The 27,730-nt window shown below is 44.1% G+C and overlaps 2 protein-coding genes across 4 annotated transcripts in view; one reads left to right on the plus strand and one right to left on the minus strand.

Moving 5' to 3' along the window:
- The window catches only part of UBAP1 (ubiquitin associated protein 1), a 33,818-nt gene extending 20,631 nt beyond the window's left edge, over positions 1-13,187 (plus strand). Inside the window, exons 3-8 of one of the 2 annotated variants that reach the window (XM_069001392.1) lie at positions 1,200-1,324; positions 3,190-4,113; positions 7,519-7,557; positions 8,011-8,208; positions 9,491-9,592; positions 11,029-13,187. In XM_069001392.1, coding sequence (XP_068857493.1) covers positions 1,200-1,324; positions 3,190-4,113; positions 7,519-7,557; positions 8,011-8,208; positions 9,491-9,592; positions 11,029-11,169 — 1,529 coding nt within the window. In that variant the 3' untranslated portion in view covers positions 11,170-13,187. The remainder of the gene's footprint in view (positions 1-1,199; positions 1,325-3,189; positions 4,114-7,518; positions 7,558-8,010; positions 8,209-9,490; positions 9,593-11,028) is intronic. The other variant, XM_069001394.1, reaches the window with a different exon arrangement.
- Positions 13,188-13,687: 500 nt separating this feature from the next.
- The window catches only part of KIF24 (kinesin family member 24), a 30,030-nt gene continuing 15,987 nt past the window's right edge, over positions 13,688-27,730 (minus strand). For both annotated transcript variants that reach the window (XM_069002168.1, XM_069002169.1), the window contains 6 exons: positions 26,514-26,619; positions 24,634-24,705; positions 23,871-23,980; positions 20,586-22,952; positions 19,596-19,689; positions 13,688-17,398 (listed from right to left, as the gene is read on the minus strand). In XM_069002168.1, coding sequence (XP_068858269.1) covers positions 17,258-17,398; positions 19,596-19,689; positions 20,586-22,952; positions 23,871-23,980; positions 24,634-24,705; positions 26,514-26,619 — 2,890 coding nt within the window. In that variant the 3' untranslated portion in view covers positions 13,688-17,257. The remainder of the gene's footprint in view (positions 17,399-19,595; positions 19,690-20,585; positions 22,953-23,870; positions 23,981-24,633; positions 24,706-26,513; positions 26,620-27,730) is intronic.

Genomic DNA, 27,730 nt, shown 5'->3' on the forward strand with positions numbered 1-27,730 from the left:
CCTCGCAGGACTCTGTGACCAACCAGTGTGTGCATAGTATGAGAGCTCAAGTAATGACAGCACGTCAGCCTGTAACTGCAAATTGACAGGATGTTCCTGTTTTTGAGAGCTGCTCAGCCTCTTGGAGTCTGTGGCTTGCAGATGAATCAACAGTGAGGGAACACAAACAGTACTTAAACAGCCATCTGAGTATAAAAATGGGTCAGATGAAAACAGCAAGTCACAGTTCACTGAGCGAGGGCTTGGTCACTGAACACCATCTTAGATATTGCCACTAATGTCTTTCTGTATCTGTGTCACTCTGGCAGAAGTAACAAGTGAGGCCTAGAGGCACTCCTCAGTTTGTTACACATGCCAGAAACCTTGCCTATGATTCCAAAATCTTAGACCAGTGATCCAAGAGGCCACTTTTAGTTAATGGAAAAGCTGTTTAGTTTGTATTTTGGGTTTTCTTGTACTTCTTCACAGCAGCTCAAGGAAAACACACCAGCAGTCTGGCTGCTTGGAGGTACTTGAGCTCTAAGTGTTTTTTCCATGTGAATTTGCAGGAAAAGTGTCATCCTAGATACAAAGGACAGATGTAGGGCCTGGTAAAGTTAGATTGCCTTGTTTCAAAAATTAGGGTTTTTTTGCTAAATAGTCTTGGTGTTTCATTTAAAGTGGAATGGCTTTGGTTCACCACTTTGCATTTGTCACCACTTTTGTACAAATGTTACTTACTACTTGCATATCAAAACCTGGATTGTAGTTTGTCTCAGTTGTCACAAAGCTGGGTAATCTTAAAACCTGTTTGGAATATGCCAAAAAATGATGGATCTTTTTATAGAGATAGAATGCAGTGTTCAGAAGAGCTTCAGCATCCAGTTGTGTAGGAATAGTGTTGTCACAAATGAACTAAGATACTGGCTGCATTGATGTCAAAATCTGGTGCACTGAGGTTTTGAGGGGCTTTGCCTTTTTTTTTTTTAACACTTACAGGCTAGAATTTAGGAATGAAACAAACTGAGCAAATTCCCTAATCTAAACTGAGACACTGAGGTCCAAACAGCTTCAAACTCCATTTGTGTTGTTATCTGGTGTAGATGCTGCAGCAGAGATAAAATAGCTCCCAAATACAGCAGTGTGAGTCTGAATTGCAAGCATGAAACTTGTGAGTTGTGGAGTTTTCTTCTTAATACAATTTCTGCTTCTGTTTTCAGGGCCTTTCAGTTACCTTGATGATGTCCCATTTAAGATAGGAGACAAGTTCAAAACCCCAGCAAAGGTTGGATTACCCATTGGTTTCTGCCTGCCTGATTCTTCTCAGCTTGTCAGAGAAGCCCAGGTAAATTATATTTTGCCTTTCTGCTCTCTCTCCCCTCACTCCTGGCCCCAACAATTCCAAATTGTCACAGTTTGCACACGTGACAGTCCTGTATTTCTAAAAGATCTGTTAGGCTGTATAGAAAAATAAAATATCATAGGTCATGCCAAAAGCTTCTAATTTTTATTGCCTTAAAAAGCCATTAGGCTTTTATTTTTAAGCATTTGTTTTAGTCTTATCTGCTTCAAAGAAGCAGTGATTTTGTGTAGCAGTTTTAAATGTTACTGTGATGAAATTTGAATATAATTTTTAAGAGCAAATATGCTAAGAACTGATACACCTGGGCAATGGCATAATTTTCAGTTCTTGTTTTCTGTGTAGTTCTTCTGTGTTCTTCTGTGTAGTTCTGAGAATTCTTTTCAAGCTGTGGGGCAAACAGTTTACAGCTTGATACACGGATGGCTTCCCTGTCTTGAGGAGCATGCTTCTGTAAAATAAACTGTTAGTAGCATAAAATCAATTGCTTTAGCATAACTGTTGGAAATCTAATCTCCAAATGCAGGTTGTGATACAGGAAGTCTAATTGAATTATGTTTTCTCATTTGGATCCATGATTTTCCTTGAGCAGTCCCAATTGATGATTGTTTTTACTTTGTGTGTGACAGATTGCTGTAGGTGGTTCTGCTTTTTTCTTGTTGTTTTTGTTTTCTCCCTGCCCTGTATATTACCCTGTTATCCTGCATCATGGCTTTTCCCTCATAACCATTAAACAATTCCCTGATTGTCCTAGTACCCATATTTCCACTCAGTTAAGCTGGTGTGGGAGAGCCAAAGGAGCTTCTGATGTCCTGTTGCTCACTTAATTGTGCTGTGTCTCCATTTTACTGCCAAGCTGGGGCTCAGCCAGTGTAGTGCACCTGTTCAGACTGCAACACTCTGCACAGTGTGGACTGTGCATCTCAAGTGCAATTTGACTCTTTTACAGCTGTAGCAAGTGCCGTTAAAAAAAAAAAAAGCGAGAAATATAGCTTCCCACCCTTTTTTTTAGTATAAAATATATGTGGATGTTTAAAGATAGATTTAAGCTCCTCAGAATTTTGCCCTTTACAACTAAGCCGCTCTGTGGTCAGTACACTGGTAATGAGTAGATGCCTCCCTGTGCTGATCTGGCCTTAAAGGACCTGATGTTAAATGGGAAAAGCCTTTGAGATCCTGTCACATCAGTAACTACAACAAAATCTGCTGCTGCCTGTAGGTGTTGTCATTGGTGTAGCCACTATATCCCCTTTGGCTGGTGAGACACCGCACTGGAGTGAGAATGCAAATACCTCCTAAACCAATGGGTGTAACACTCAAATATCAAGTCCCTTAGCAATCTTCTAGGGGAAACTGAGTGATACTGTTTTGGCCTTTGGATGCAAAAATACTCTGCTGAATGACTTGTAGAACTTGTGGACTGGGGGTAGTTCAGTGGTGCCAGATCAGGGTGTGATTGTTCATCTAATAACTCATTAGACTTCCCCTTGCTATGTCTCTTCTCCTGGGGGAAGAAGGTGGGAGGGCTGTGAAACTGATCTTGGGATGATGAGTAGTTCTAAAACAAAACTAAATGTAGGAAGGAGGCAAAATGCAGTATTCTAATCCAGGTTGCAGCCAGATTTTGCTGTTAGTGGCAAAATTAAGTACTGGTTTCTGCCAGCTTCATCACTCTGCAGGTTGCCTGTCCCTGGTAATTCATGTAGCTCTTCTTCTCTTTGTGTTAATTTATGTTGCTGCTAGAAGTAGCAGCTATGATCCTTATAACTTACGTTTTGTTTTGGTTTTTTTTTGTTTTGTTTTGTTTTTTACTTCCCCTTCTCTCCTTTCCCCTCTATACCCCCATCCAGTATGACTTCTCACTGGAAAAGAAAACAATCGAGTGGGCTGAAGACATCAAAAAAATTCAGGCTGCCCAGAGAGAAGCTGAACGCAAGGCAGAAGAAGCTCTGACAAACTCAAAAGCTGCTGCAGAGGACAGCACCAAGATGGGGTTCTCAGAGGGACCTTGCCCTGAAGCTATGCCTCCTCCTATTAATCCCATCCTCGCTAGCCTGCAGCACAATAATATTCTGACTCCTACCCCAGCCAACAGCAGCTCTGTGAAGCAAAAGGTCCTCAGTCCACCTCGTCCAAAGGCAGATTTCAACCCAGCTGATTTTGAATGTGAAGAAGACCCATTTGACAAACTGGAATTAAAAACTATCGATGATAAGGAGGAATTAAAAAATATCCTTGAAATTCATGTTGGTACTACTGGGCCAATTGTTGCCCAGCTGTTAGATAATACTTTGCCTAAAGGAGGGTCTGAGTCTGTTTTGCAAGATGAGGAAGTTCTGGCATCCATAGAAAGGGCCACGTTGGACTTCAAACCCCTTCACAAACCCAATGGCTTTATCACTTTACCACAGCTGGGAAACTGTGAAAAGATGTCCTTGTCTTCCAAAGTGTCCCTTTCCCCCATCACTTCAGTGAGCAATATCAAATCCCTGTCATTCCCTAAGCTTGACTCCGATGAGGGTGATCAGAAATCATCAAAGCTCACGAGCACTTTCCACAGCACTACCTGTCTCCGCAATGGCACTTTGCTCAGCTCTTTGCAGACCTGTGCTCAGAGCAAAGCCAGTGAACTGAATGGACACCATATGCTTGGTCTTTCCGCTCTAAATGAGGACAGTGGCAGGGAGACGTTATCCTCTTCATCCAGGCTGTCTTCCCTGGCTGTTTCGACTGTTTGTACAGAAGAAGAATCATCTCAAAGCACACCAACTACGGTAAACATGGAGCGCTGTAGAACTGGGGTTGCTGGGGAGAGGTGGAGGTGCAGAGGCAACTCTTGCCTCTAAATTGCCCTGTTGCTTTGGTTATCGTTTCATTTACTAGGAGTGAAATGTAGATCTTCTTGATTTACGTGGCAAATTGATCAATCCAACAGCTCTCTGTGCTGGTAGTTCTGAACCTCACATTATTACTCTGCATTTTTCCCCAAATTTGATATTTTTAGACCAATTCCAGTGATTGTTCTTTCAGCTTTTCAGCTCTCATATGTTGTTGATAGTTGCACACCTTTGAGCTAAGCATGTAAGGCATCTTCTGTGTACAGTCCTGCATTTTTTCCTACCAAGATGAGGTGTATCAGATTCTGAAGTGATGTTGGGCTTTGAATCAAATCTCTTCTAGTTTTCTTCCTTGGTTTGCTGGAAATATTGGGAAATGCAGGCTTCTCAAGGAATAGAAGTAATAATAGGTTAAAACACACAGATTAATAGGTTAAAACAGTCAGGGAGGAAAAAAGTGCTTGTGGTGCAGTGAAGTAAGCCTTTTTTTTGTTTGTTTGTTTCAGTTTTCTTCCTGAGATCCTTTAAAAATCTGATCTTTGAAAGGAAAAGAAATTCTAGTGATTTGAAATCTTGTGTTCACCCTCTTTCTTGTGGAGGAGGGTGGAGTTACTGCTTGGTGGAGACCAAAACTGGTCTTTAAGATCATCTTGTATTTTTAACATTACAGTTGGTCACCATACACCTCTGAGATGGGAGATTGAGGAAATGAAGAGTCAATCTTGTTGCAAGTTCTAAAATTACTTTGAGGACAGTAACTTCACACTGGCTGTTGTTTTTGTCTCTTTGTGAATAAGAGCAGAGATTAGATTAAGCTTGTAGGCTTTTTTTATGAAGAACCTCAGATCTGGACACCAGAAGTCATGAAGCCTAGTGAAAGCTGTGTAGTCAAATACTCTATCTAGTTCTAAAATGATCTGGGGGGTTTCTTCTGTCCTATATAAGAAGTGTTTCAGTGATTCTGTGGTTTTAGTGGCATACCATAGGTTTTTCTTTGACACCATGTCCTCTGAAACAAGTGACACTGCTTCTCCCCTTCTGTTCTGCCACCTCTTTTCAGGGTTAGGTAAATGCACTCCTAACTGTGAAGTACAATATTCTGGGAAATAGTGTATCCGACAGAGCACAACAGAACAGCTGTTGACTGATGGCTGGAACAAATTCGGTGCTGTTAACTTTGGCAGGAGCAGCAGTGTGCTGAGCACCTGCTCACTGCTGCAGGTCACAGGTGTGAGAGGGAGCTGTATGACCTCACTTATAGAACACGTTTCTTCTCTGGGGATGAAAGATTGCTTACAACTAGATAGATTGGCATTAAGATGCCTAAATTTACACTCAAACTATTCAAATCTCTCTGCTGAATTAAAATTCTTTAAAGAGCAAGAGGGAAAGTGTGTTCTTGACAATGCTGTAAGGGAAGAAACAAAGTGAGGAAAAAAAGTAGACTTACTAGGAGAAGTAATAAAATGAATTCATTAATTTGAAACTGTTTATGCTTTGGAAGTAGTGAACCAAGAAATAACTATGCTGACAGAACTTAGTTATTTCTGTTTAAATTCCAAGACTTCAGATTATACTTGTTTTATGTTTCCACAATATAATTCCACTGGAAAATGATGGCTGAGATGCAAGAAATTTAAGTAAATGCAACAAAATAATTTAAGTAAATGTAACAAAAATCCTCAGAGTATGAAAACAGTAGAAAGAAACCACAGTCATCTCTATGGCTGGGAGCAGAAGGCTCGTGTCCCAGTGTATTCCACAGTGATATGATTTTTTTTTCCCCTCACAAGATATAAATTTTAACTTTGAATTTGCAGTTACCATGGGAGTTTTTGCTTTACCAGTGAATTGGATCTAGGAATCTGTGGATGGAAATAAATCTGTGGTTTCTCTGAGGCTGTGGTGGTCCCCTCTCCTCACTTTTATTTTTTCTTGGAACTCAGTAGTTTGATTTTTCGCAGCTTTGGCCAATGCAGAAATGACTAATGAAGACAGCAGGTTGAAATTAAACTCAAGTAGATTGAGTAGGAGGAGTTGGTTTTCCCAGACTCTTGAATCTCTGGTGTCAGAAACAGTTTGGTTTTCCTGGCTGCAGTATCAATAGCAAAGCATCATCCTGCAGTCTGATAACCAGCTGATTTCAGGGCTACTCCAGGCCCTTGTTTCAGTGTATCCTATATTCCAGTGCTTTTTGCCCTTGAAAAAGTGCCTGGAGAGAGGATGTGTGTGAAGAACACACCATGAGAAGAGGTTGTTTGGTACACCAGTGCATCAAAATGAATATGATGTTTTGTAGAAAAGAAACTCTTATGCTGGAGATGGCCAGGAATGCAGAACAAAACCTCCTTGGTGGTGGTTCGGGATCTTTTTGCAAACAAATGGAATTTGTCAAAATCCTAATAGATCTTTTCAGAATTGTTTTTTTATAGAGGGTTTTTTGTTGTTCAGTTTGGGCACTAAGAAGGCTTTTCTGAAGGATATGGACAACCTCTCAAACAATCTGTGCTGGCATAAGTATTAAGAAATACCAAAAACTGTGGTTCTTGGTCCACAGCGATTTCTTGCATTCTGTTCTAATTCCATCTAAAATGCAGGAGTTCTAATTCCATCTAAAATGCAGGAGTTCTAATTCCATCTAAAATGCAGGAGTTCTAAATGTATTGAACTGAACTATGCAGCTTTGGTGGGGCCAAGGCCTGACTTTGCACTGCTGTTAACTTGGGCAAGGTTGTACAAAGTGGTGGGGGGGTTCTGCGGAAGCAGAGCAGGTGCACAGCAGGGGACATGACCCAGCCTTGCTGGTGTGCTGGGAGTGGGACAAGTGCTGGGTAGAAAACTCACGTGCTCTTTTGAGGCAGTGTGGCGTGTTGTTCCTGTGTGGTGTATGGAATTCAGTGCTTTGGGAATAGAAAAGAGGTGTATTTTTCTCTTACCCCTTCACATAGTCAAAAAGTTGAGAGAACTCTTTAGGCAATGACTTTAAAATTATCACTGTTTTTTAGGCAGTGTAGCTATGGTCAGGAGCTGAACTGGGGCTGTGTGAACATGCAGCTGTTACAGTGACAGAATAAACAATCTTAAAATTATTGTGGGGGTACACACATCCTTCTTGGAGTATAATCCATTTGTAGAGTGCTGAGAGGAGAAATGATCCTGATGATGATGATGATTCTGTAGCTGCACACAATGGGTAATGTCAGCATCTCATATGTAGAAGATCAGACCTAGAGTCTCCCATCCTGTGCTAGAATCTTCTGTAAAATCCTCCTTCCCCAGCTGCGGCAAATTCTGCTCACTAGTGCATGATGTTTATACTTATTTTATTTGTGTGTTGTCCAGCAGGTACACCCGGACTACCAGGAAACAGAAATCCCTGTGGTAAGTTTGCAAATACACCTGTGTGCTTGCTTGCACTGGATCGTGTTTATGGTAATCTTGAGAAGTGGTGTTCCTTTGAGTACAGAAAACCACAGGTGATGAGTAAACCTGAGGTGAAAGAAGCAATCTCTGTGCTTCCTCTGAGGTGCAGGGTTTGCTGTATCCCAGCCTTCACTGTTGCAGGGCTTCAGTGTTCAAAGGCTTGGTCACATCAGTAGGAGAGGGATTCATTGTGGAGAAGCTGGGTTGTCGATTGTTGCTTTGAGGATTAAAAGAGTATGGTGGGAATTGGGCTACTTGGTTTCATCCTCACAGTATGTTACTTCCCAAGGACACTCTAGAAAGCCTTTTGGATTAATTACATGGGGTATCCTGGTTCTGGCACTAAGCAGAAACAGGATGTGGGGATGCAGGACATGACCATCACCTCAGCCTCTGGGTTCTCCCCATTAGGTAACCCACCAAAACTTTGCAGTATCTAAAGTGCCCAATAACAGCAGCTCCACGAAGCGGCCAGGTGGTCTCACGGCTGAGCTGCAGCAGAGCCTCTCCCCCAGTGAGAGGCACTGTGTGGAGACCGTGGTCAACATGGGCTACTCGCCCGAGAGCGTCCTGAAAGCCATGAAGAAGAAGGGACAGAACATAGACCAGGTAAGAGCTCATGCAGTGCAAAGAAATGCTTGATTGGATGCTGGTTCTGCTGGGAAGCAGTCTTGGGTTTGCAAAATGGGTAGGGGAATACAGTTACTCTTAATAGAGGGTTGCAGCCTACATCTTGTGCTTATTTCTGGTGAGAGCTGCTGGAGTCAGCCACACCTATGGGTGCTGGGTTGGAGCCATGCTGAGTTTAGGATGGGCCCTTTGCTCTGTGTGGAACTGGGAAAGGTTCTGAGTCTTCCCAGGAGCCACAAACACATCCAAAGGAAGCTTAGCATGGCTCTGTGCCATGCTTAGAGCCATGTGACAGAAATCCAGCTAACTTCCCTTGTTCTGAGCACAAAGGTTTACACTGCTGACATCTCTCCTTGTAGAGAGACTGGCCCCTGCAGGCCTAAGACAGCTCTGAAAGGCTCCTGCAAGGCCCCACTGACCGACTTGTGTGCACTGTGATGCTGCTGCTTCCTGCTCGAGCACTGCATCCAACGCCTGCTCAGACCAGGTCACTGGGCACAGAGCACTGCTGGGCAGAGCATGGCTCTGGCCCTTGGATCTGCTTCAAACAAACACATCAGAGTGGGGGAGCATGGCCCAACCTCCTGTGCTGGCCCTCAGCAGGCTGTGTGCTGCACAGAGCATGTCCCAGGGACTCCTGCTCATGGGACTGATCTGCTGGCCCTCTCCCTACACATGGAGAGCAGCTTAAGCTGTGCACTGGAGTGAACTGTGATATCAAATGGAAAAAAAGGTCCCTTGGGAGGGCAGTTTTAAATCCTGCTCTACTTGCAGGCTCTGTTCTTTCGCATGCGTAGCATTGCCTACCTGACCCTTCCACTCAAAGCTGAGGATAAGAAATTTGGCAGCAGTTTCTGTGTGCATGAGCTGGGATTTGCAGCTCACTTGCCAGTATGCTGAGTTGATCTTCAAAGGCTGACTGCTCTCAGATTGCATCAGCTCCTGTGGCTGTCTGAGAGGAAGCTAAAAGCAGACACGTCCTGGCTGCTGGACCTACAGTTTCATTTTTAAAGCTTGTAGTGTAAAAACCACAGTGAAACTCCCACTCTGCCATCAGAGGCTAAAGATACATTTCTGAGGATGCTTTGACTAGAATGAAGGGGATGGTCAGAGAGCACAGTAGGACAGGAGGGTTGGACTGCATCTCTGCCCCTGGTGAAGCCCTGGATAAAATCATGCTCAGCCCCTCTGCATGTACGAAGGTGACATTCAGCTGCCTGCTGCAAGTGCAAACACAGTTTGTTTTCTTCATTCCCCACAGGTTTTGGATTACCTGTTTGCACATGGACAGCTTTGTGAGAAGGGCTTTGATCCACTTCTTGTTGAAGCAGCTTTGGAAATGCACCAGTGTTCAGAGGAGAAGGTGAGGGTGCAATGTGTGCAGGAATAGAAAAATGTGCCATGACAGGGAATTCCAGCAGCAGTTCCTCTGGCTGATGTAATTCTGGCTGACGTGGTAATGCTGCCTTGTTTCCAAAACTGACTACCAAAGGAGATCCTTGCTTTGATAAAGCTAAAAATTGTTAATGCATTAGAATTCATCTGTGTTGCTCTATTAGTCTCATTTGCATCCATTTTTATGGGGGCAAGACCCTGCTTATTGCAGTCATAATGTTTTGAATGCCAAGAGTTTGCTTGCAGGTGAGGTGCTTGGTACAGATACAGTTAACTTCAGCAGCAGCAAATTGTCTTTCAGACCTTGCCAGGCTTCCCTGGCCATGAATTTTCTCCCTTGTACGAGTGCATCTGCCTGGCTGCTCAGCAAATTGGGTTAAGACTTGCTCTGGAAGAAGCTAGAAAATGCATGTTTTGGGGTCTGGTTCATTGCCTGGCTGCTTTACCAGCACCAAAGGTACAGCAGGAGCAGGTACCCAGGGCAGAGGACAGGAGGATCTTATAAAGTCTGCCAGCCTGTTGTGTGCCAGGTTATTGCATGAAGTCTTTAGAGGTGCAACCCAACCCTCTCAAACATAGATAATGCCTTCCTGCTTTTCTTGGACAAGTGATAATCGTGTAAACAGAGCAGTAGCAGTGTGAGGATGGAAGTAACTGAGTTTGAGAAATGCATTTGCAACTGGCTCAGCCCCAAAATTGGAAATGGCTAATCTCCTGACTGCTCATTTTCAACCTGCTTGGTTGTTTGGGATTTTTCTTTCCCCTGGAGTGGAGCAGACACACTGTAAATGGCAGAGGGTTCATAAAAGTGATCATCTGACTCACTTCTCACCGCTTTATTTTTTCAAAGCTCAGGGAGGATTCACAGTTGATGTTGGAAATATTGTATGTACACAGTGGGGTTTGTGCTAATTCCCCAAGTTTGCCCCAGATCTGAGCGCCCGGTTGATAGCAAGGGCTACTGCACTGTTCCCAATGTCCAAATAACTTTAAAAAACTTTTAAAAAAAATCAGGTGCAGCAGGAGCTGCTGGTTGGGGCAGCTGGGTGCCATTAATCAGCATTTTTGGGAGCCACATTGGGCCGGGCTGATAAATATCCTTCTGTGTGAGACATACCCCCACAGACTAAGCTTTGGTGCCCTGGTTGAAAACAGTTTTTGAAATGAAGGATGGCAAACAGAGAGGACTGAAGGTGAGGCCCTGTGGGCTGCTGTGCCCAGAGTTCTGGTGGCTCTGGTGTGAGCAGACTTTCTCCCAACAGAGCTGGAACGGGCTGTGCTTGGGGAGGAGAAGTCCACAACCCTGGCATGCTCAGGTGCTGAAGACAGGCTCTGTGCTAAACCTTCACCAAGCACTGGTCCATCCACTTTTCTCTTGCAAATAACAGGCTGTGTGTCTTTCAGATCACAGAACTTCTCCAACTAATGAGTCAATTTAAAGAAATGGGATTTGAACTAAAAGACATTAAGGAGGTCTTATTATTACATAACAATGACCAGCACAACGCTTTGGAAGATCTAATGGCCCGTGCAGGAGCCAGCTGAAGATACATTCCCGGATTCTTGGCGTGCAATGGAGCAGGACCGGCCCCGCCACCTTCACATCCAGTGTGACTTGCTCTCAGCGGGAAGGAGTCCAGCTTTTTGCATACAAGGGAGAAAGACTGAGCAAGCCCGCCCACGTGCATCACTCCAGCATTTCTCTTTCCACTGAGGGTCAACTTTCATTCTTAAATTAAATTTTTAAAGTGTCCTTTCCTAAGTTTCCTTTTTCCAGCTTGGCCATGGAGAGTTGAGACTGCCCAGCCTCTACTGGAATTGTACATAGGTAGAGATGGAATGGTTCCCCCCTCATTGTTGCACTGGAGTTGGACAGAAGAATATTAAGTTGGTTCTGAAACTAGGATGCTTTGGTTCTTTGAAGCTGCTTTCATGGTGTCTTGTCTGCTTGTACTGAATTACTTGACTGTGTCACAGTCCAGATTACCTGGTTAAATTTGACCTTTAGTGCAATGGAGTTTTATTTTTTGGTTGAAAGTTAGTCTGTAACTTAGTAAAACACTGGTTCAGAAACTGTCACTATGCATAAAGAGAGAATCTTGTTTCGTCCTCTTGGTTTTTGTTTTTTACCCATGCATCCAACACTTCTGCCAGACACGAGTGTCCAATACTGAGTGGTGTGTAAGCTCGCTTGAAGCAGGTAAGCTGTGAACTCAACCTGGATCTACAATTTGTGTTTGTTCTTGAACCTGAAGGCAGAGAGCTGGGGCTTAGTATTCTTAATCCCCCAGGCTTGTAGGATATTTAAGACAATGCCCTGCTAGAATGTCAGTTATCTTTTTGTTCTAAATAATACACAGTGTGATGCAGGAGGTTTCTTTCAAGCACTTTCTTTAAAACAAATATACTCACTGCATTAGTTCCATTTTTCACACTGCTATAGAATTACATAATAATAACATCTAGTACTACAAATCAGGTTTGGAGTTGTTTTTGATAGTTCAAAGTATTACATTATACATTGATCAAGTTCTAAATACATGAAATAGCAACAGTCTGGAGGAATTTCTAATTTGCTAAATATTTTGATTCTGCAGAAGAACAACTAATAAAACCCTCAGATATAACTCCCAGTGTCATGGTTCCCATCTCTCATGCTCTTTGGCTTCAGCAGACAAGGAACTGGCTGGATCCTGCCTGCCCAGGTACCACCAGCTCCTGTGGGCACATGTCAACACTGTTGGGCAGAACAACCAGAGGTCTCTGGGCTGCAGCTGCAGTGGTGGAAGGTGCTGTGCTGGTCTGCAGCTTACTTTTGTTCTGTGGCAAAACCCCAGCCTAGGGATCTGAACTCACATTAGAGCCTGGAGCTGCAGTGTTGAACTTCCGGAGGGGAAAAGAGCTCAGCTAATTGCATCAGAGTAGGTTTTTCAGTGGGAGGTTTCAGCTCATCAGGACTCTGAAGGAGATGGCATTTGTCTCCACTGTGTTGTTAACTTTCTATGACCAAAACAAGTAATTTGGGCCCAGTGTGCACTCCTGGAATTCTTTTTGGGGTACCCAACTGTGTTAATTATGTATCTTTACTTAAAATGATGCAGGGGAGGAATCTGCTGGCAAGTATCTAGGAGAGGTGGAGATGATGAGGAGGAGCAGGGCAGGTTGCCTTGCACCTACTCCATGGTGTTGAACTTCACCAGTTTCTACTGGTGGAGCTGAATTAAAGCTTGTTTAAGAAGGACATTCAGCAGCTGACAGCGCAGCAGCTGCTGCCTGTGAGTGCAGGTGCTGCCCAGCTTTTCTTCCTTCCCCAGTGAGAAATATGACATGAAGTGAGGAAATGGGGTTCCTGATTAATTGGAAAACCTTGAAAACAAAATTCAAACTGCTTTACCATCACTGCTGTGAGCATTCAGTTGTGGTTTTTGTTCTGGTTTTCTCAGAATTGCTACCCCAGTGAGTCCCTGTCTGGTACCAGACAGTCCTGAAGGGGTAAGAAGACTTTGCCAGCAAAGAAACAACTCTTTAGACCAAACCTCTGAATAAAATACTCTCTGATTGTATGAGTGTGCGTTGTTTTTTCACAGTTCCCCTGCGAGGTCTGGCTCTTAACCCCATAGAATAACCACTCTGCTTTTGGAACGCTTGTGAAGGTGAGAGCAGGGACGTAAAGATGGGAAGTGGCACCTGGAAGTTGCATGGTCTTATTCCAGGGAGCCATGCCCACCATGCTCACCCGGGTCTCCCCTGGTGACACTGCTCTTGGTTTGGCAGTGACAGTTCTGGAGTTAAATCCCTGGGTGGCTGAAGGCATGAAGTGTATTCCTGGCGTGGCATGTCAGAAAAGACCACAGAGTGAGGGGACTAAGGGGGTGGCTCAGAGGAGAGGCATTGTGGAATTAGTGTGTAACAAGAGACACAATGTGAAGAGAGTTCAGTGTTCAGGGTGCTGTGCAGCCTTTGTTAATCTGGCACTGTTCTGTCCAGGCACAGTTCATTGTTGGGGGGGGGGGGCGGTGGTCCTGCTGCTGGCTTGAGCCTTGAGCAAGGCTGGGCTCTGCTCTGCTGCTGGCTGGTGACAGGACTGGCTGCACCATTGGTCACACTTGTGACCTTGGAGCTTTTCCTTAGGCTCTCAGGTTACAGTGATTTATGTCCCTGCTGTACCTTTGTCAGAGCTTCTGTCTGAGGTCTGTGTGCCTGGGTGGCAATGCTGGTGAGAAGTGTCGAGGGCAGAGCCTAAACTGGCGGTTGTGCTTTCAGCTAAAGCATCTCTGAGCTGCCTGGCTCCTCCTGGTTCTGGATAGCAGCAACCTGGAAATGGCTCTGGTGCTGCAGAGCCATCCCTCACCCCCACGACAGCCGAGGGCTCTCGATCCTGCAGTCGGCCAGTGGGAGCGGCAGCTGCCCCCGTGCCCCAGGGCTTTTCTTGCCCGGTCTCGTGGCTCCTGTCCCAGATCTGCTGGAGCACAGAGCCCGTGTCAAGAGCTTTCTGTGGCTGCTCTCCAGGCCAGGGAGGGTCGTTCTGGCTTCAGGCTTCTGAAACACTCCAAAAGGCCCTGTGAGAAGGGGAGCTCGTACTGATTTCAAGCCCCACTTAATCTTTTGCAGTCAATCAAATGGGCATTGTGATCATGGTCACCTAAACTGATTTTTACCAGAGTTCTGTAGTAAATAGATTTTATTTTTAATTGTGTTAACTATTGAAATAAAGTATCAAGCCTCTACTATTAGGTATTAATAGTCATTGTTGCATCCAAATACAAAAGTGAATCCATTTTAGTTCTGTGTTTATTTGATGGTACATGGCCAAGCTCTCTAAATCTCTTAGATTGCTTTTATGACACTTTCACACATATTCCTCAAGTTGAAATGAAAGCCTTTGTAGCAGTTGTTCCTACCAAACAGTAGGAAGGGGATGACACTTAAAATGTTCATTTAGCACATTTTCAGAGGAATTAAATCAGCAACTAGGTAAAAACCCTCAAAGGGGGGAGAAAAATATTACTATTTCTGACAACAGCGTGATAGTTTCTGTTGCATGTGAGGAACCCATTGTTGGTATCTTCATGGAGTGCAGCACGTCAAGCATGTCCATGTTATTGCCAAGGATGGGCTGGTTTTCACAGCCAGGTGCCTTATTTTTTTATTTTAGTCAAGTCTCACCTTCAGTAGAGAAAATAAAATTTGGAGAACAGACATAATAAAATGTTACATTTAAGAAGGTATAGTCATGTGGATTGGCTGGGTAACCTGTTTAAAAAAAAGATTGTATCAGACCTCAGAAAACTGCATGTTGTTGTTTTGATTATTTGTTGTTTCTCTCTGTCCCTGGCTGTTCCTCAAGGGAGCAAACAGTTCCTGCTCTGGGAATTGGTGCTGGGGCTCAGATCTGCCAGACAGACTTGCTTTTTTCACAATAGATCAGATGGGATTCACAGGTGGCTCAAATCTGACAGCTGACTGAACTCACATCTCCTCTGCTCACGGAAATTTTTGGTCACTCATCTGGTCTTGTCACAACTGCCCTGCAGATACTGATGTTAGGACATGACACTGTGGGTTGTACAAATGATTCTTGTGTGTTGCTTAGGAATGTTCGGCTTGTGTAAGACACTCGAAATGCCTGTGAACATACTTTGCTGAGCTGCTTTTTAAAAACCTGAAAGTGCAATCAACCAATACTCATCTCCCAAATGTCAGAGTATGTGGAGGGAAAATTTTTCTCCCTCACACTGTTTCTGACTGGGCATCACATTTTCCTGTGACCTGTGCATACATCCTACAGTCTGACCTTTTCCTTGGTTCCAAACAGACTTGCAAAACTCCTCAGCTGCTCCCTGACAGCAGTGTTTGCTGCATGCTTGCTGAGAACATGCTGGGGAAACTATTCTAAGTCCCACATGCAATTTATGCTATCAGAAGGGACAAGGACTATCCAGCTGCCTTGTATTCCCCTCACCTTAGTCATGGGAAAGGTCTCCCTGGCCCCAGGAAGTGGAGGGGGTTGCTGGCTTTAAACACTTGCTCTTCCCTCTGTGGTTTTAGCAGAGTGCTGATACCCCCACTGCTTTACAGCTCTCCAGTGGCTGTCGGGCACCACTGCTCTGTGCCATGCAGAAATATCAAGAGTCTGGTTCTGGATGCCTCATTTCTCTGGGTGAGTGAGGGAGGCTTCTGAACAGCGGCTGTGAGACCCAGATTCAGGTGTGACATGCTGCTGGCCTGTAATCAGGACACAGGAACTGTTTTGAGAGCCATAACCTTAGACCCCAGAGGAAGTCCACAGAGAAATCCAATCTCGGTTGCAAGATGGAAACTAAACAGTGCTAAAAACAGCCCAACACTCAGGGCAGTGATGTGGGATTTGCTTCTGTTCCTCAGGCCTATTCTGGGTGACATTCCTGGGAGTATTTGCATCAAATATGCATCCCAGGGTGTCACTGTGATTACTGTCCTGCCACTCAGCCCAACCTGGGCTCCTCAAGGAGGCTGTGCAGGCAGGCAGCAAAACCCACAGCTGGTCAGACAGCAGTGTTCCATTACCCTTGGCATTTCTGGCTACTGAGCAGGCTTTGAATGAGCTACCACGGGCATTACTGAGGAGTCGCGGATGAATGTGCTGTGACAGCCCTAATTTTTGAGTGGGAGCGTTCACACAGCGCATTGTCAGCGAGCATGTCTCAAGGTTACTTGTGCCTTCAGCAAGTGGACTGGCTTTGTGGTTCAGATGCAATGCATGCAGCACCAGGGCTTCTGCAGGGCTAAAGCTGATGGCTCCAAGCTCTTCATTCAAATACCAGTTTCACATAACAGTGCTATCAGCAGCTTCTGGATGCCCAGTGCCTCCAAACAGACCCCCTTTCCATGTGAGACATCCGTTCAGCTCCACACAGTGCGTGCATCAGAAGTGGTGTGCAGCAGGTGCAGCTGCTGGTCTCTTCCTCATGGGCAGCAGCATGAAACCCACCCATGTGGGTTAACCCATGTGCTTATTAACACACCAGATCAATCTTTGGTACAAAATTCCTGCTAAACCCCTCCTTACCCATAACTTAGAGCCACCTCTTTTCAGCTCTGGAGGGTTCATCCCAAGCACTAATTCAACACTAGGCTACCTTCTGAAACTGACAACACTTCATGCCCTGCCTTGACTTCCAGTTACTTAAGGTCCAGTCATGTTAGTGTTAACAACCCTTGGCTCCTCTCTCTTTCCTGGCTTCTGTTTGCAAACACTCTTCTGGGTAGCTTTTGAGCATTTCTGTTCAGACCTGTATCTGGCTTCAAAGTTGTTTCCCTTACTTGGCAACACAGAATTGCCTCTAACATGTGAGAAGCTGCACTGGTACATGGACACGATTTGCCTGCTGCTTGGTGAGATTTTTAAAAGCTGCTGAATTGTTACTGTTCAGAACATGGTTTACTGGTATTAATGAAATACAAAGCTTATGCTGCCAATTAGTCATCTCTTATTTACTCAGAATTCTCTCCATCCTTATATAAAATGCACACTAATCACAAACATCAAACCAAAAGCTATCCCCTACCACCCACACTCGGCAGCACCAAGTGTAGCAAAGTGCTGGCTGGTGTTTTCCATAGCTGCTCCAGTGCATGTGGAAGCAAAGAAGGTCTACACAGGTGGAGGTGTTTGCAGTGATGTGTCAGTGCCAGGGGAGGCTAAACAGAGCTGAAGCTGGGCTCGCATCGTTTGGACACACTTTGACTTCAGCACCAAGATTTCATCCAGCATGGTCATGAAATTCTGAAAATCCTGGTGAGGAAGGCACAAGGAAAGCTTAGGGAATAGTATCAGCAGGTTGGAGAAAATCAGCATATTTTTTACACTGCAGCAGAACATAAAAGCATTTTGCAGTCTAGTAGATTAAATCAGCATTTCCTTGTTAAAGTCACAGCCCTCACAGACAAAGGTCAGTGCCTCTAAATACCAAGGTTCATTGACTCTGGTAGTTTTATCTGTGGGTGAAATTACAGCTCATAGAGTGGTTTAAAAATAAAAATATATAAAGCAGCTGTTGTCACTCTTCTATACTGGTTAGCTTTTCAAAGGTTTGGTACAGGGACTGGTCACCCAGCTTTACCATGTACTGAACTCTGTTCCTGACACCTCTCGTGTTGGATTTATCAATTATGAAAATAAATAGTGAGTTGGGCCACTATGGATCAGAAATAATAGCCCAAGCTTGAGAGATGCAGAGATTTATTTCCCATCAGGTCATGGGGCCATGGCTGCAGGTCTGCCATGAGTAATACCAGCACTGTGCCCAGCCTCAGCCCAGGGGAGATCTACCTTCCATAGTCACATGGATAAAAAACAGTACGGAACTGTGATTAAAACTGGTATGGAGTTTTAATCCATTTTTAAGTAGGGCTTGTATTAATAAGGGAACACTTGGACGTGCTCTGCTCTCCAACTGAGAGCAGTTTGGTGCCTTTGTTCACAGGTCTGTGCCTGAGAAGCTGGGAAGTGTCAGCATCCCCAGGGCTGGGGAATTCAGCTGCTGTGCATGAAAATCAATCACGCAAAAGCTTATCTGGCAGTGCTCCAGCTGTATCTCCTGCACTATATCTCTGTCCTGTGGGGAAATCAGGACAGCGATGAAGACTAGCCCAGCTGCTGTGGCATATTTTTCTTAAGCACTTTTAGTATTGCTTTGTTTAGTGTGTGGCTGGTCTTGGCAGGAGTTTCTCCTGCAGCCAAAATTTCATGGCTGGAGAAGTTGAAACCATCTGAAAATGGAAGGAGAGAAGCTGATGCATGAAGCCCAAGCACATTTCATAACCCAAAAAGGTCATGCTGTGAAATAAAACTACAGGGTATGTTATTCACACACTGCTGGGAGGCCTAGCAAGCTTGTCAGAATTCTGCTGGCCAGAAAATAACTGCTTGCTGCAAGGGGCAAATAAAAGGGGTGGGAGGAGAGCTGGTGTCCGGTGACCAACAGACTTATGAGGAACAATCTCAAAAGATTAAAAAAAAAATTAAGAAGATTTTCATCTTGTCTAATTTTCATCTTCTTTGATAGCTTTGTTTCACTGCATTGTCTGCCACAAAACTAATACAGTTTATGTCTCCTGAACCGTAATACATGCAGCTTGAAATCGCAGTGAGTAAGCCACATGGTGGCCCAACTCCGTAGTCCCTGAGGAAAGTGTCCCTGTACTTCAGATCTGAACTGTGATAGAAATTGAAATGGTTTGATAATGCAATGCAGTAATGAAGCTTGGCTTTACTGAGAAGGTGAGGGAACTGGGAAGGCAGGAGTTCTCACTGGAAAATGTTCGTAGTCTGGATTTTTACACAGCTGTGACATGCATCTGTTGGGATGCAGGAGAAACAGAGAACTGGGATTGCCTGGCTAGCAGTGGGGCCATGGAGGTGTCAGTTTTTAGGTCTAGGGTACACCACTGTCACCTGAGGCAAAGACAAGCCAAGAAACACTTGAGTCACCAAAGCCAAGAGCGTGTGGGGCACAAGCCACAGTGGTCAGAGCACTGGAGTGAGCGGGGCCAGGGTTGTTGGCACACCTGCAGTGTGGTAGGCAAAGAGGCTCCCAGAAGGAAGAGCCACCAGTGTCCTGCTCTAGGGGTGTGCTCTGTTCAGTGGTATTGCCTTACTTATCCCAGCCTGCAAGAACTAAAACATCACAGGGACAGATGGCCTGTCTAGTACAGTCTGCCCCGTGATGTGAGATAAGGGAAGGTTCTCTTATCAGAGACAAGGGCTTCAGGGATGGCCTGTTTGTCTCCTGCTCCCCAAGCACATGTCAGAGTGGAGACTGGCAAAAACACAACAGGCACTGAAATTGAGAGGCCTCTCCCAGGACTCAGACAGGCCTTGGAGAACAAGAAGTTGAACTGACAAGAAACATCACATCACCAGTTCAAGTCAATAATCTCTAAGATTAATTTATGCAGGTTCAACCAAAACCATCATCTGAAACACTTACCATTGCTGACATCTGATTTATCAAGCACTCCTCCTTGAAGCACAAGCAAGCCATTTCATTCAGCTGCTGCCGATGGGCACGAATTACAGCCTGCCTGGTTAACAAAAAACACACACTGGTTACACAGCCTGTAACATAATCACTGCTTATAATCACAGCTGGCCTCAATAAACCTTCAAGAAAGAGGAATACCCCAGAGGAAGCCTTGCTGTCCTGTGTCCCTGGCACTCAGGAAAGGCACACTCCTTGAAGTGCAGTGGACTGCACGGGTTTGGGGTTCAGGATGACCTGGGTGACTGAGAGCTGCTCACAGAGGAGTGACCACAGCCCTTTCTTAGCACAGGCAGCACACAACTGCTTTTCACTGCAGGAGAATCAAGGAGCACAACAATCGTCTAAGTAATTGCTGAAACAGCTTACAAGCATGAGTCTGTAAGTAATTTCAGTGAGAAACAGGCTGAGCAGGAATGCAGTGCTGCCACTGATTCCTCTGAGCAGGTTTCACTGATCAACAATGTATTTTCAGTCAAGTGAATGCAGTTCAGTCCCTGGGAGCTGACAGTGGCAGCTCAGATTACTCAGAAGCTTTATACCTACATCTTCAGTGACTGCCCAGCTGCTCTAGGAGCTTTTCTTTTCATTGATGGAGCAGCTATGACCTGACTCTTGATGGGAGGTTTTGATATATTTTAGGTGCTTTACAGCTTACTGAGAACTGCAGTTTGTATTATAATATTTATTCCCCTAGTATTATTCTAGAAGCTCTAATAGAATAATTGGCTTCCTGTGAGATTTTAAAATATCCCTAAACAAGCAACCATATATTTATAAGATAATTACTATAAATTATGATTAATCTTATAATTTTTTAATAGAATTATAAACCATTGGGTTTTGAAGTACATATTTGTTTGACATACCAATAAAGGCAAATGTATCACATGTCCAGAATTTCTGAGCTTCTCTACAAACTTCATGAGCAAGACTTACTGTGCCTTTTCTAGGGCTTCCCTCTGCCATTTCCCCATCTCTAATGCAGCACTTGGAGAGCTGCTGCTGGACATGTGTGAGGGGCTCTTTGCATTTGCTATTGGCTCGTTATCTTTGGTTGCAACTCCTGCATCTGCAGCAAAAGTCTCTTGTGTAAAAATACTATGGATTAACTTGGTTTGTAGCAACCCTGTTTCCTCATTGCCGAATGATGACTTGGCAGGGTCTTCAGAATGGGTGAGGTCCTCATTCCTCAATCCTGGCTTGGGCTGCAGCAGCAGGCTGCTCTCCTGAGAGGGGGACTGGGCTGTATAGCTCTTTTCAGGTATTTCCGGCTTTGTTTCCTCAGCCATGCGCTCAGGACCCGGCCCTCGACTTGAGTTAGACTTTCCTGAATTACCAGCATTGTTATGCTGATTAACTTCAGCACCACACCATCTGCCACCTGCGTGTTCTTTGTAAAGTCCCCCGCCCTCTCTCTCTGCCCTGGGGCCTGCAGATCCAGCTGCGGATGTTTCCGTCGGGTCATGTCCAACAGCCAAACTGCGCCGGACTCCCTGAGTGGATGAATCCGATCCCAGGCGGCAGCAGCATGGCTTCACACGGCCGCAGGGAGGTGGGAGCCACTTGTGCCCGGCTTGAGGGGAGCCCAGCAGGGCGCAGTGCCTTCCCCCGTGGCGAGTCTGCTCCCCCAGCTCCAGCATGCTGTCGGTCAGAGCTCTGCTCCTGGTGCACTGCCAGCCCTCGTCCTCAAACCTGCTCTGGGTGTCACTGTCTGGCACCTGCTTCTCGCAGGGGCGCTTCTCTTGGTTGGAAGACACTTTCTCTGTTTCACTTGTGTCCTCACCATCAAGAAGGGACACCAGGAGAGGGGCCATGAGCTCGGAAGTGAATTCTGAGGAACAACTGGAAGATACACAGTGGCTAACTCCATTTTTTCGAGCTTTCCATTTTACACCGCCTGCAAGAGCAGGCTGCTTATCCAAAGTGGCTTCTTCCTTCTCCTCGTGCTGGAGATCAATCTCTTTGCATTCTGGAGTTTCTGATTTCAATACAAGAGATACATACGGGTTTGAAGCATCCTTTTCAGGAGTTAAGGTGGCTTCATTGGAGTAAACAAGATGTCTGTGTTTGGACTTGTACTCTTTGTGATCAGCTAGGAAATCTTTGCCGTTTCTCCAGCTGCAAGCAGGTTCTTCCTGCAGGCAGTAAGGTTTTTCTGCAGTATTGCTTGGAGAGGATTCAACAGCTAAGTCACAGCTCCAGTCTGCAGTAATATTGCTGCAGCCTGCATTTTTAATGGACTCCTCTGCCTCTGGGCTGCCCTCACTACAATCCCAGCTGTCATCTAGTTCATGATCTTGCATGGGTATTGCATATTTAAAAAATAAATCCTGTCGCTTTTGGCCTTTTTGCTCTTCTTCAGTTCCTTGTTCTCTTTCATGAAGGAAAAATGAATGTTGACTGCATTTATTGGTGTTTCTTCTTTTCACACTCTTTTGACTACAGACAGGTGAGAAAGAATCTTCACTGAAATCACTGTCATCCAGATCTTCCAGCTGCATCCCCTCTTTGCTCTGCACTTCAATTGGAGTAAGGCTCAGCTCCTGCTTCACTTGAATCTCCTCAGGCTGGTACTGCATTAAAAACCTCTCAAGGGGTTGATAGTTCAATTTTTGCTGTAGAATAGGGGGCTGCTGAAACTGTTGGTGATAAAGATGTAAATGCTCTTCCCTTTCCTTCTGAAATTGAGGCAGATGTGACCAGAGTTCAACAGACTGTTTAGCAAAAGTATTTCCCCATTCCTGTCTGCTGTCGAAGGGCAGATTTTCATCTCCAAAGAAATTATCATCTCTAGGAACAAGCTGTTTCTGAACAGGTTGCACTGTCTGGACTTTTAGGCACTGGACAGGTGTTCTGTTTTGCAATTTCTTGTCTTGCTGGCCACTCTCTTTTGTTTCTGCTGTGGTAATGAAATCCTTCACTGATGGGCTCTTTTCAGAGTGGGGGGATAGATCATCATTTTTCTTCTTCAGGGGTTGTGTTATCCGTAGAACTCCCTTAACGGGGGTGGTGTGGTGGAAGCAGGGAATGTTGGTATTTCCTTTGTAGGCATGTCCTTTGCCAATTCTCTTGGGGGTAGAGGTAAGAGGCACACCGGGTGGCTGGAGTGCTGCAGGATATGCCTTTGGTTTTGTAGCACCTGAGGGATGCTGTAGGCCTAGCTTCACTTTCTTCGGAGAGCTCTTTTCTCCAGGTGGCAAAGCAAGAGTGCTTTGGACACGTTTTGGAGATACATTTCCAGCTCTGCGACGCCTGCCTGTGACAGGGGTAGAACATCTAATCCCTTTCTTCAGCTCTTTGACCCTGTAAAAAAGAGGCTGGATTTAGAAGATGCCATGCTTTCAGATAAATAACAGCATCTTCAGAAAAAATCAATGCTTTCACATACTAAGACTTAATATTGAATTTGACATCATGGTTTGTTTTCTGTTAGTGATCTTCACAGGTATCCCTCTGCCAAAATGCCTGGACTTGGAAAAATCTATAGCAGTCTTTTTAAGTGCTTCCTTGAGCAGTCCATAACAGGCCAAGTGAGTGAAATGGCCTCAGTTTCAGTGCAAGGGGGTGGCATTTCCACATATTATAATGCAGCAGAACAAGCTGGTACTCTCCACAGCACATCACAGAGTCCCACAAGGCACAAAGTAGGACTTTTGGAGTAGCTGCAGTGGGGTTCCTTAGCTCAGGTAATGTGCACAGGGCTGCACTGCTCCTGGATCAGACTCACAGTGCAACTATGAAGAGCTGATTAACTGGTATCACCCTTTCCCCTACCACCCTGACCTTCAGCTGTTCCCTTTGCTCTTCTTGCCCCTTAACTTATTTCTTATCTTTCTAACACCAGTATTGCATAGCCTGTAATTTACCTCCTGCTCTGTAGGAGGGAGGGTGAAGGACTTGCACACATTCTAAGTAATATCACAATACAAAACTAAACCAAAACTTTTGATTGCTAAGGTCAGTAATCCTGCAGTTACAGGGCACATAGTGATATTTTCACAACTGAAAGCAATCACCAGAAAGTACTCACAAGACCCAAAAAATTTTAAGACAAAGTATAGGAGTTGGAATAGGTAATGATTTTATTTGCATTGTGAAGATTCTGTTTCTTGCCTAAAATGACATTTTCAATACAACTAAAATAAAATGTTACAGCAAACATCACACATTACTTTTTACTTTGTGTTTTTCAGCCGGGCAGGACTGAGTTTCACCACCTACCTGTCAGCATATCGCAGAGTGTTCAGGGTGTGCTCTGTAGCTATGTGGCTTGGTGATACATTGGCTATCATACATGTCTTGGAATTGCCAATGAAAGAGTCCTTTAGCACCTAGGGTTCAAAGGAAAAAAAAAAAGGGTTCTTAGCAGTTCATGTCCCTTGCACATCCTGTAAATTAGCAATTATATACAGAAGAAGTTCAACATGAGGTAGTCTTTTTTTTTTTTATTAAATGTAGTTCTCTTGTCTCAGTCTGTCTTGCCTTTATTTGTTTACTGTTTAAAATGAATACAAGTATTAATCAGGGCTCTGAGCAAGCCCGTGTTCCAGATGCCTTAAGGGTGCCAATATGGTTTGAGGAATAAAGCAGATGTTACAGCGGGAATAAAGAAATATTGATGAAAGCTCCCAGGACAGTAACTGAACAGAAGATGCAAGATTGGTTTCAGACTGGGTGGAGATGGATGGTAGCTCTATATGAGCCTGAAAGGTGGTGTTTGGGGTTTTGTTTGGTTTTAGCTTTTGGCTTTTTTCTTTTTTTCCCATGCCAGTCCCCAGCTTCAGCTGGAGGAAATTGGCAGTTGGCTTTAATTCTGTGATTACCTTTTCTGCAAATTAAAATTTGCAGAAGCTATGCATTTCCTCTTACTCAAGAGAGGAAGCAGTTACTGATCTATGCCATCTATTTATTTATCTATTTTCTTGTTTGTTTATTTTCGTCCTCATCAGGGAAACCTCTCCTCTTGCCTTTCTGCTCATTTTACCTGAGTTAATTTGCTTTGCCGGAAAGGAGTATGCGTGTGTTCCTGATCCAAGGCCCGAATGCACTCCTTTAGCTACCAAAAGGAAGAAAAAACAGAAGGGAAAAATAAATGTTATGCACTGGCAAGCAACTGAACTGTATCAAACCAAACCTACACATGTCCTGTGCCATCTTTGACTCCTGCTATGTGTTGTCCCTTGCAAGGTCAATTTGTGCCCTGCTTGATGGCTCTGTGGGCTATACCAAACCAAGGAGCTGGGTAATCACACACATTTAGCACACTTAGAGTTCCACAGAGCTGCTGCCTGTACCACGTCTAACTAGTCTGAAGCCAGACTGGGTGTAGCCCAGCTTGCAGGGTAGGTGTACCCAAAGGGCAGAGCTTTTTGAGCTACATCTCTTATTTTCTTTCTTCTGGAGATAACAGATTACTGTATTGTCATGGTGATACTGCCATCAAGCATTTACAGCCCTTCTACATTCTACAAACTCCCACTTAAAATTACACTTATTTCTCACTTTTACAGCATTTTATTAAAAACTGCACCTGTAACAAGTCAGAGATCAAACTATTATAATTTTTTGTCTGCCTCTCATAGTTGCAATGTCTGAAGATCTTCCACTTGAAAACAACATGAATATTCAAACCAGCAGCAGACTTCAAATCTCATGGGTTTAAAGGTATGAAGAGAGTATTATGATCATTGAGGCCAGAGCTAGGTTCTACAGGCTGCAGGTTATGAAGAATTAGTCAAAGATGCCTTTTATAGTTGATTCAGTCACTACTTGTAGACTGCCTAGGTATTTTCTTAGTTTCACACAATACCAAAAATGTACAGACTCTGATTTTAAAGTTTCTTTTAAAAGAGTTTCATGGGCTTACACTCAGGATTCTCAGGAATCACAGAATTGTTTAGGCTGGAGAAGACCTTTAAGATCAGACTTCTTTCTATTCAGGTCCCAGCTCCCTGTGACACTCAGTTATTCACCAGCAAGTACTCAAGAAAGCATGAAGTACAGAAACACATTCAATTCACAGGCTAATTCCCAGCACAAATACTAATATTCCAGTGCAGGAAAAAACTCTGTGCAAAAGAACATTTGCATTCCCAAAACAGAGCGAGCCACCTCCTATTTACAGCAGACTAAGAGGTACAGTTGTGTGCACTGACTTCTGCACTGCTGGCTCATACCCAGGAACCTGTATCACCTTCAGCCTTGCTTAGAGAAGCCCCTGGTCACCATTGAGCTTTGCTTGTTTGCATCAAAGGAGGTGCAAAGCCTGCTGCAGCATTTACACTTACAGGCACTTCTGCTTTATCTTAGATGGCATTTTTCTGCTCCATTGTCCCTCTTTGTATGACTGTGGGCACTTACAAAAGACAGTTTGCCTTAAGAGTGCATTTCTTCCTGTTCCTTCCTCCCCACACATAAATTGCTAGTTTTTATGCTCTTAAGTCCTTTATTCCTGATTTGAAAGAGAAGCCTGAGTTCAAGTGATGAAAATAACTGGCAGGAACAGATGTGCTTTTGTGAAACAAATATGGCAAATTCCAAGCCAGCATTCTTTAGAAGTAGAGGGACAAAACCTTCTATATAAAATATGAGACACTTATTATACTACACCTAACATTCTCCATGCTATGTTTACCTGTCTGGCTGTAAGAATGGATTAAAAATACTTAATTTTCATCCCAATATATCTTCTTTCTTAAATTGTTTTTCACTCACAAAACAAATTACACTGAACACACTTAGTACCTTGGTTATTTTTTCCCCTTCGTGGAATACATACATACATTATTCTGTGGTTCATTTTTATCCTACAACACATGCTAGTAATTAAATACAAAACCTTCCCCAGCCATGATAGTATCTTACTGCCAAAAGACTTTGGTTTATTTCTGCTCCTTCCATTTTTGTTTGTCGATCCGTGTCTCTGGCATCAGCTGCCCTTTCACTGCCAGCCAAGTCAATGAATGATATCCTAGAAAAAAAACAAAGTTGGAATTATCTTAGGGGCTTTTTTTTCCCCCTCTTCGTTTTTTCTTCATTAAACCAGCAGGCTGCAACACATGGCATCAGAAGAGTGATTAGAAATGACTACTTTTGAACAACAAGAAGCATCCACTGGAAACATCTGAGACACCAAAATAAGCACAGCATCAGGAACAGTGTCAGAGCATCTCAACATTAAATACTAGGAAGTGTAGTTACATGTGATGACAGTGCTCCACAGTTTAATGGATAAGCTGTATAAAGTGCAACACATTCATCTCTGGAGATAATCACTGTGTTTGTAGTTTCCTAAGTATGCACTTAAAGGAAATTGTGTCTTGATTTCTCCTTCCAGGTAAATCAGAAAACAGCCATGTGACATGGGAATTTGAGACAATAGGAACAGAAATTTCCAGTGTTGCAAGTAATACACTGAGCTTTCAGTGATCCCTGTCTGTTTTTTCCACAAAAGCCCATTACTCCCTTTCACATTCCCTAGCTCTGCTGCCAGCTGCTGTACTGACTGTTGCACTGTATCTTTGTCTTTGTCCTTCCTCTTTTTCTGCAACAGCCCTGACTTCTTTTTTAGGCCCATCTTGGCACCCTTTCCTCACTCCAGCCCCACCTCCCTTTCAGACACACAAAACCCCCCCAGTCCAGATGCCACACCCACATAACCTCTACACTTTTATTTCTAAGCCTGCCTGTTCTGTCTTTTCCTCTCTTCACTGTTTGTGGTGCTCCAATTTTGCACTGTGTTCAAAATTAGATCCTGGGAAAGAAGACTGTGGTAGCTAATGGAAGGTTGTGTCAGCAGGATTTTGTGACATTCAGCAGTAATGTAGATACACAGACTTTTTTTTCTCAGACCTATTTCTTGGGGTTGTTTAGTCTGGAGAAAAGATGACTGAGAAGAGGCACAATTAGTTTTTGAATACATAAAGTGGAAGCCACAAGAGTAAGTAAACTGCTCTTTCTGTCTGCTGCAGATAGCATCAGAGTCAGACACTCAAATTATCAGGGAGGTTTATGTGAGGTACTCTCATTCTTCTGGCCAAAGGCAAACATCTGTAATGCAATCATCTCCACCTGGGTTAATC

Source organism: Aphelocoma coerulescens (genome assembly GCF_041296385.1).
Source record: "Aphelocoma coerulescens isolate FSJ_1873_10779 chromosome Z unlocalized genomic scaffold, UR_Acoe_1.0 ChrZ, whole genome shotgun sequence".
NCBI classification, from domain to species: domain Eukaryota; kingdom Metazoa; phylum Chordata; class Aves; order Passeriformes; family Corvidae; genus Aphelocoma; species Aphelocoma coerulescens.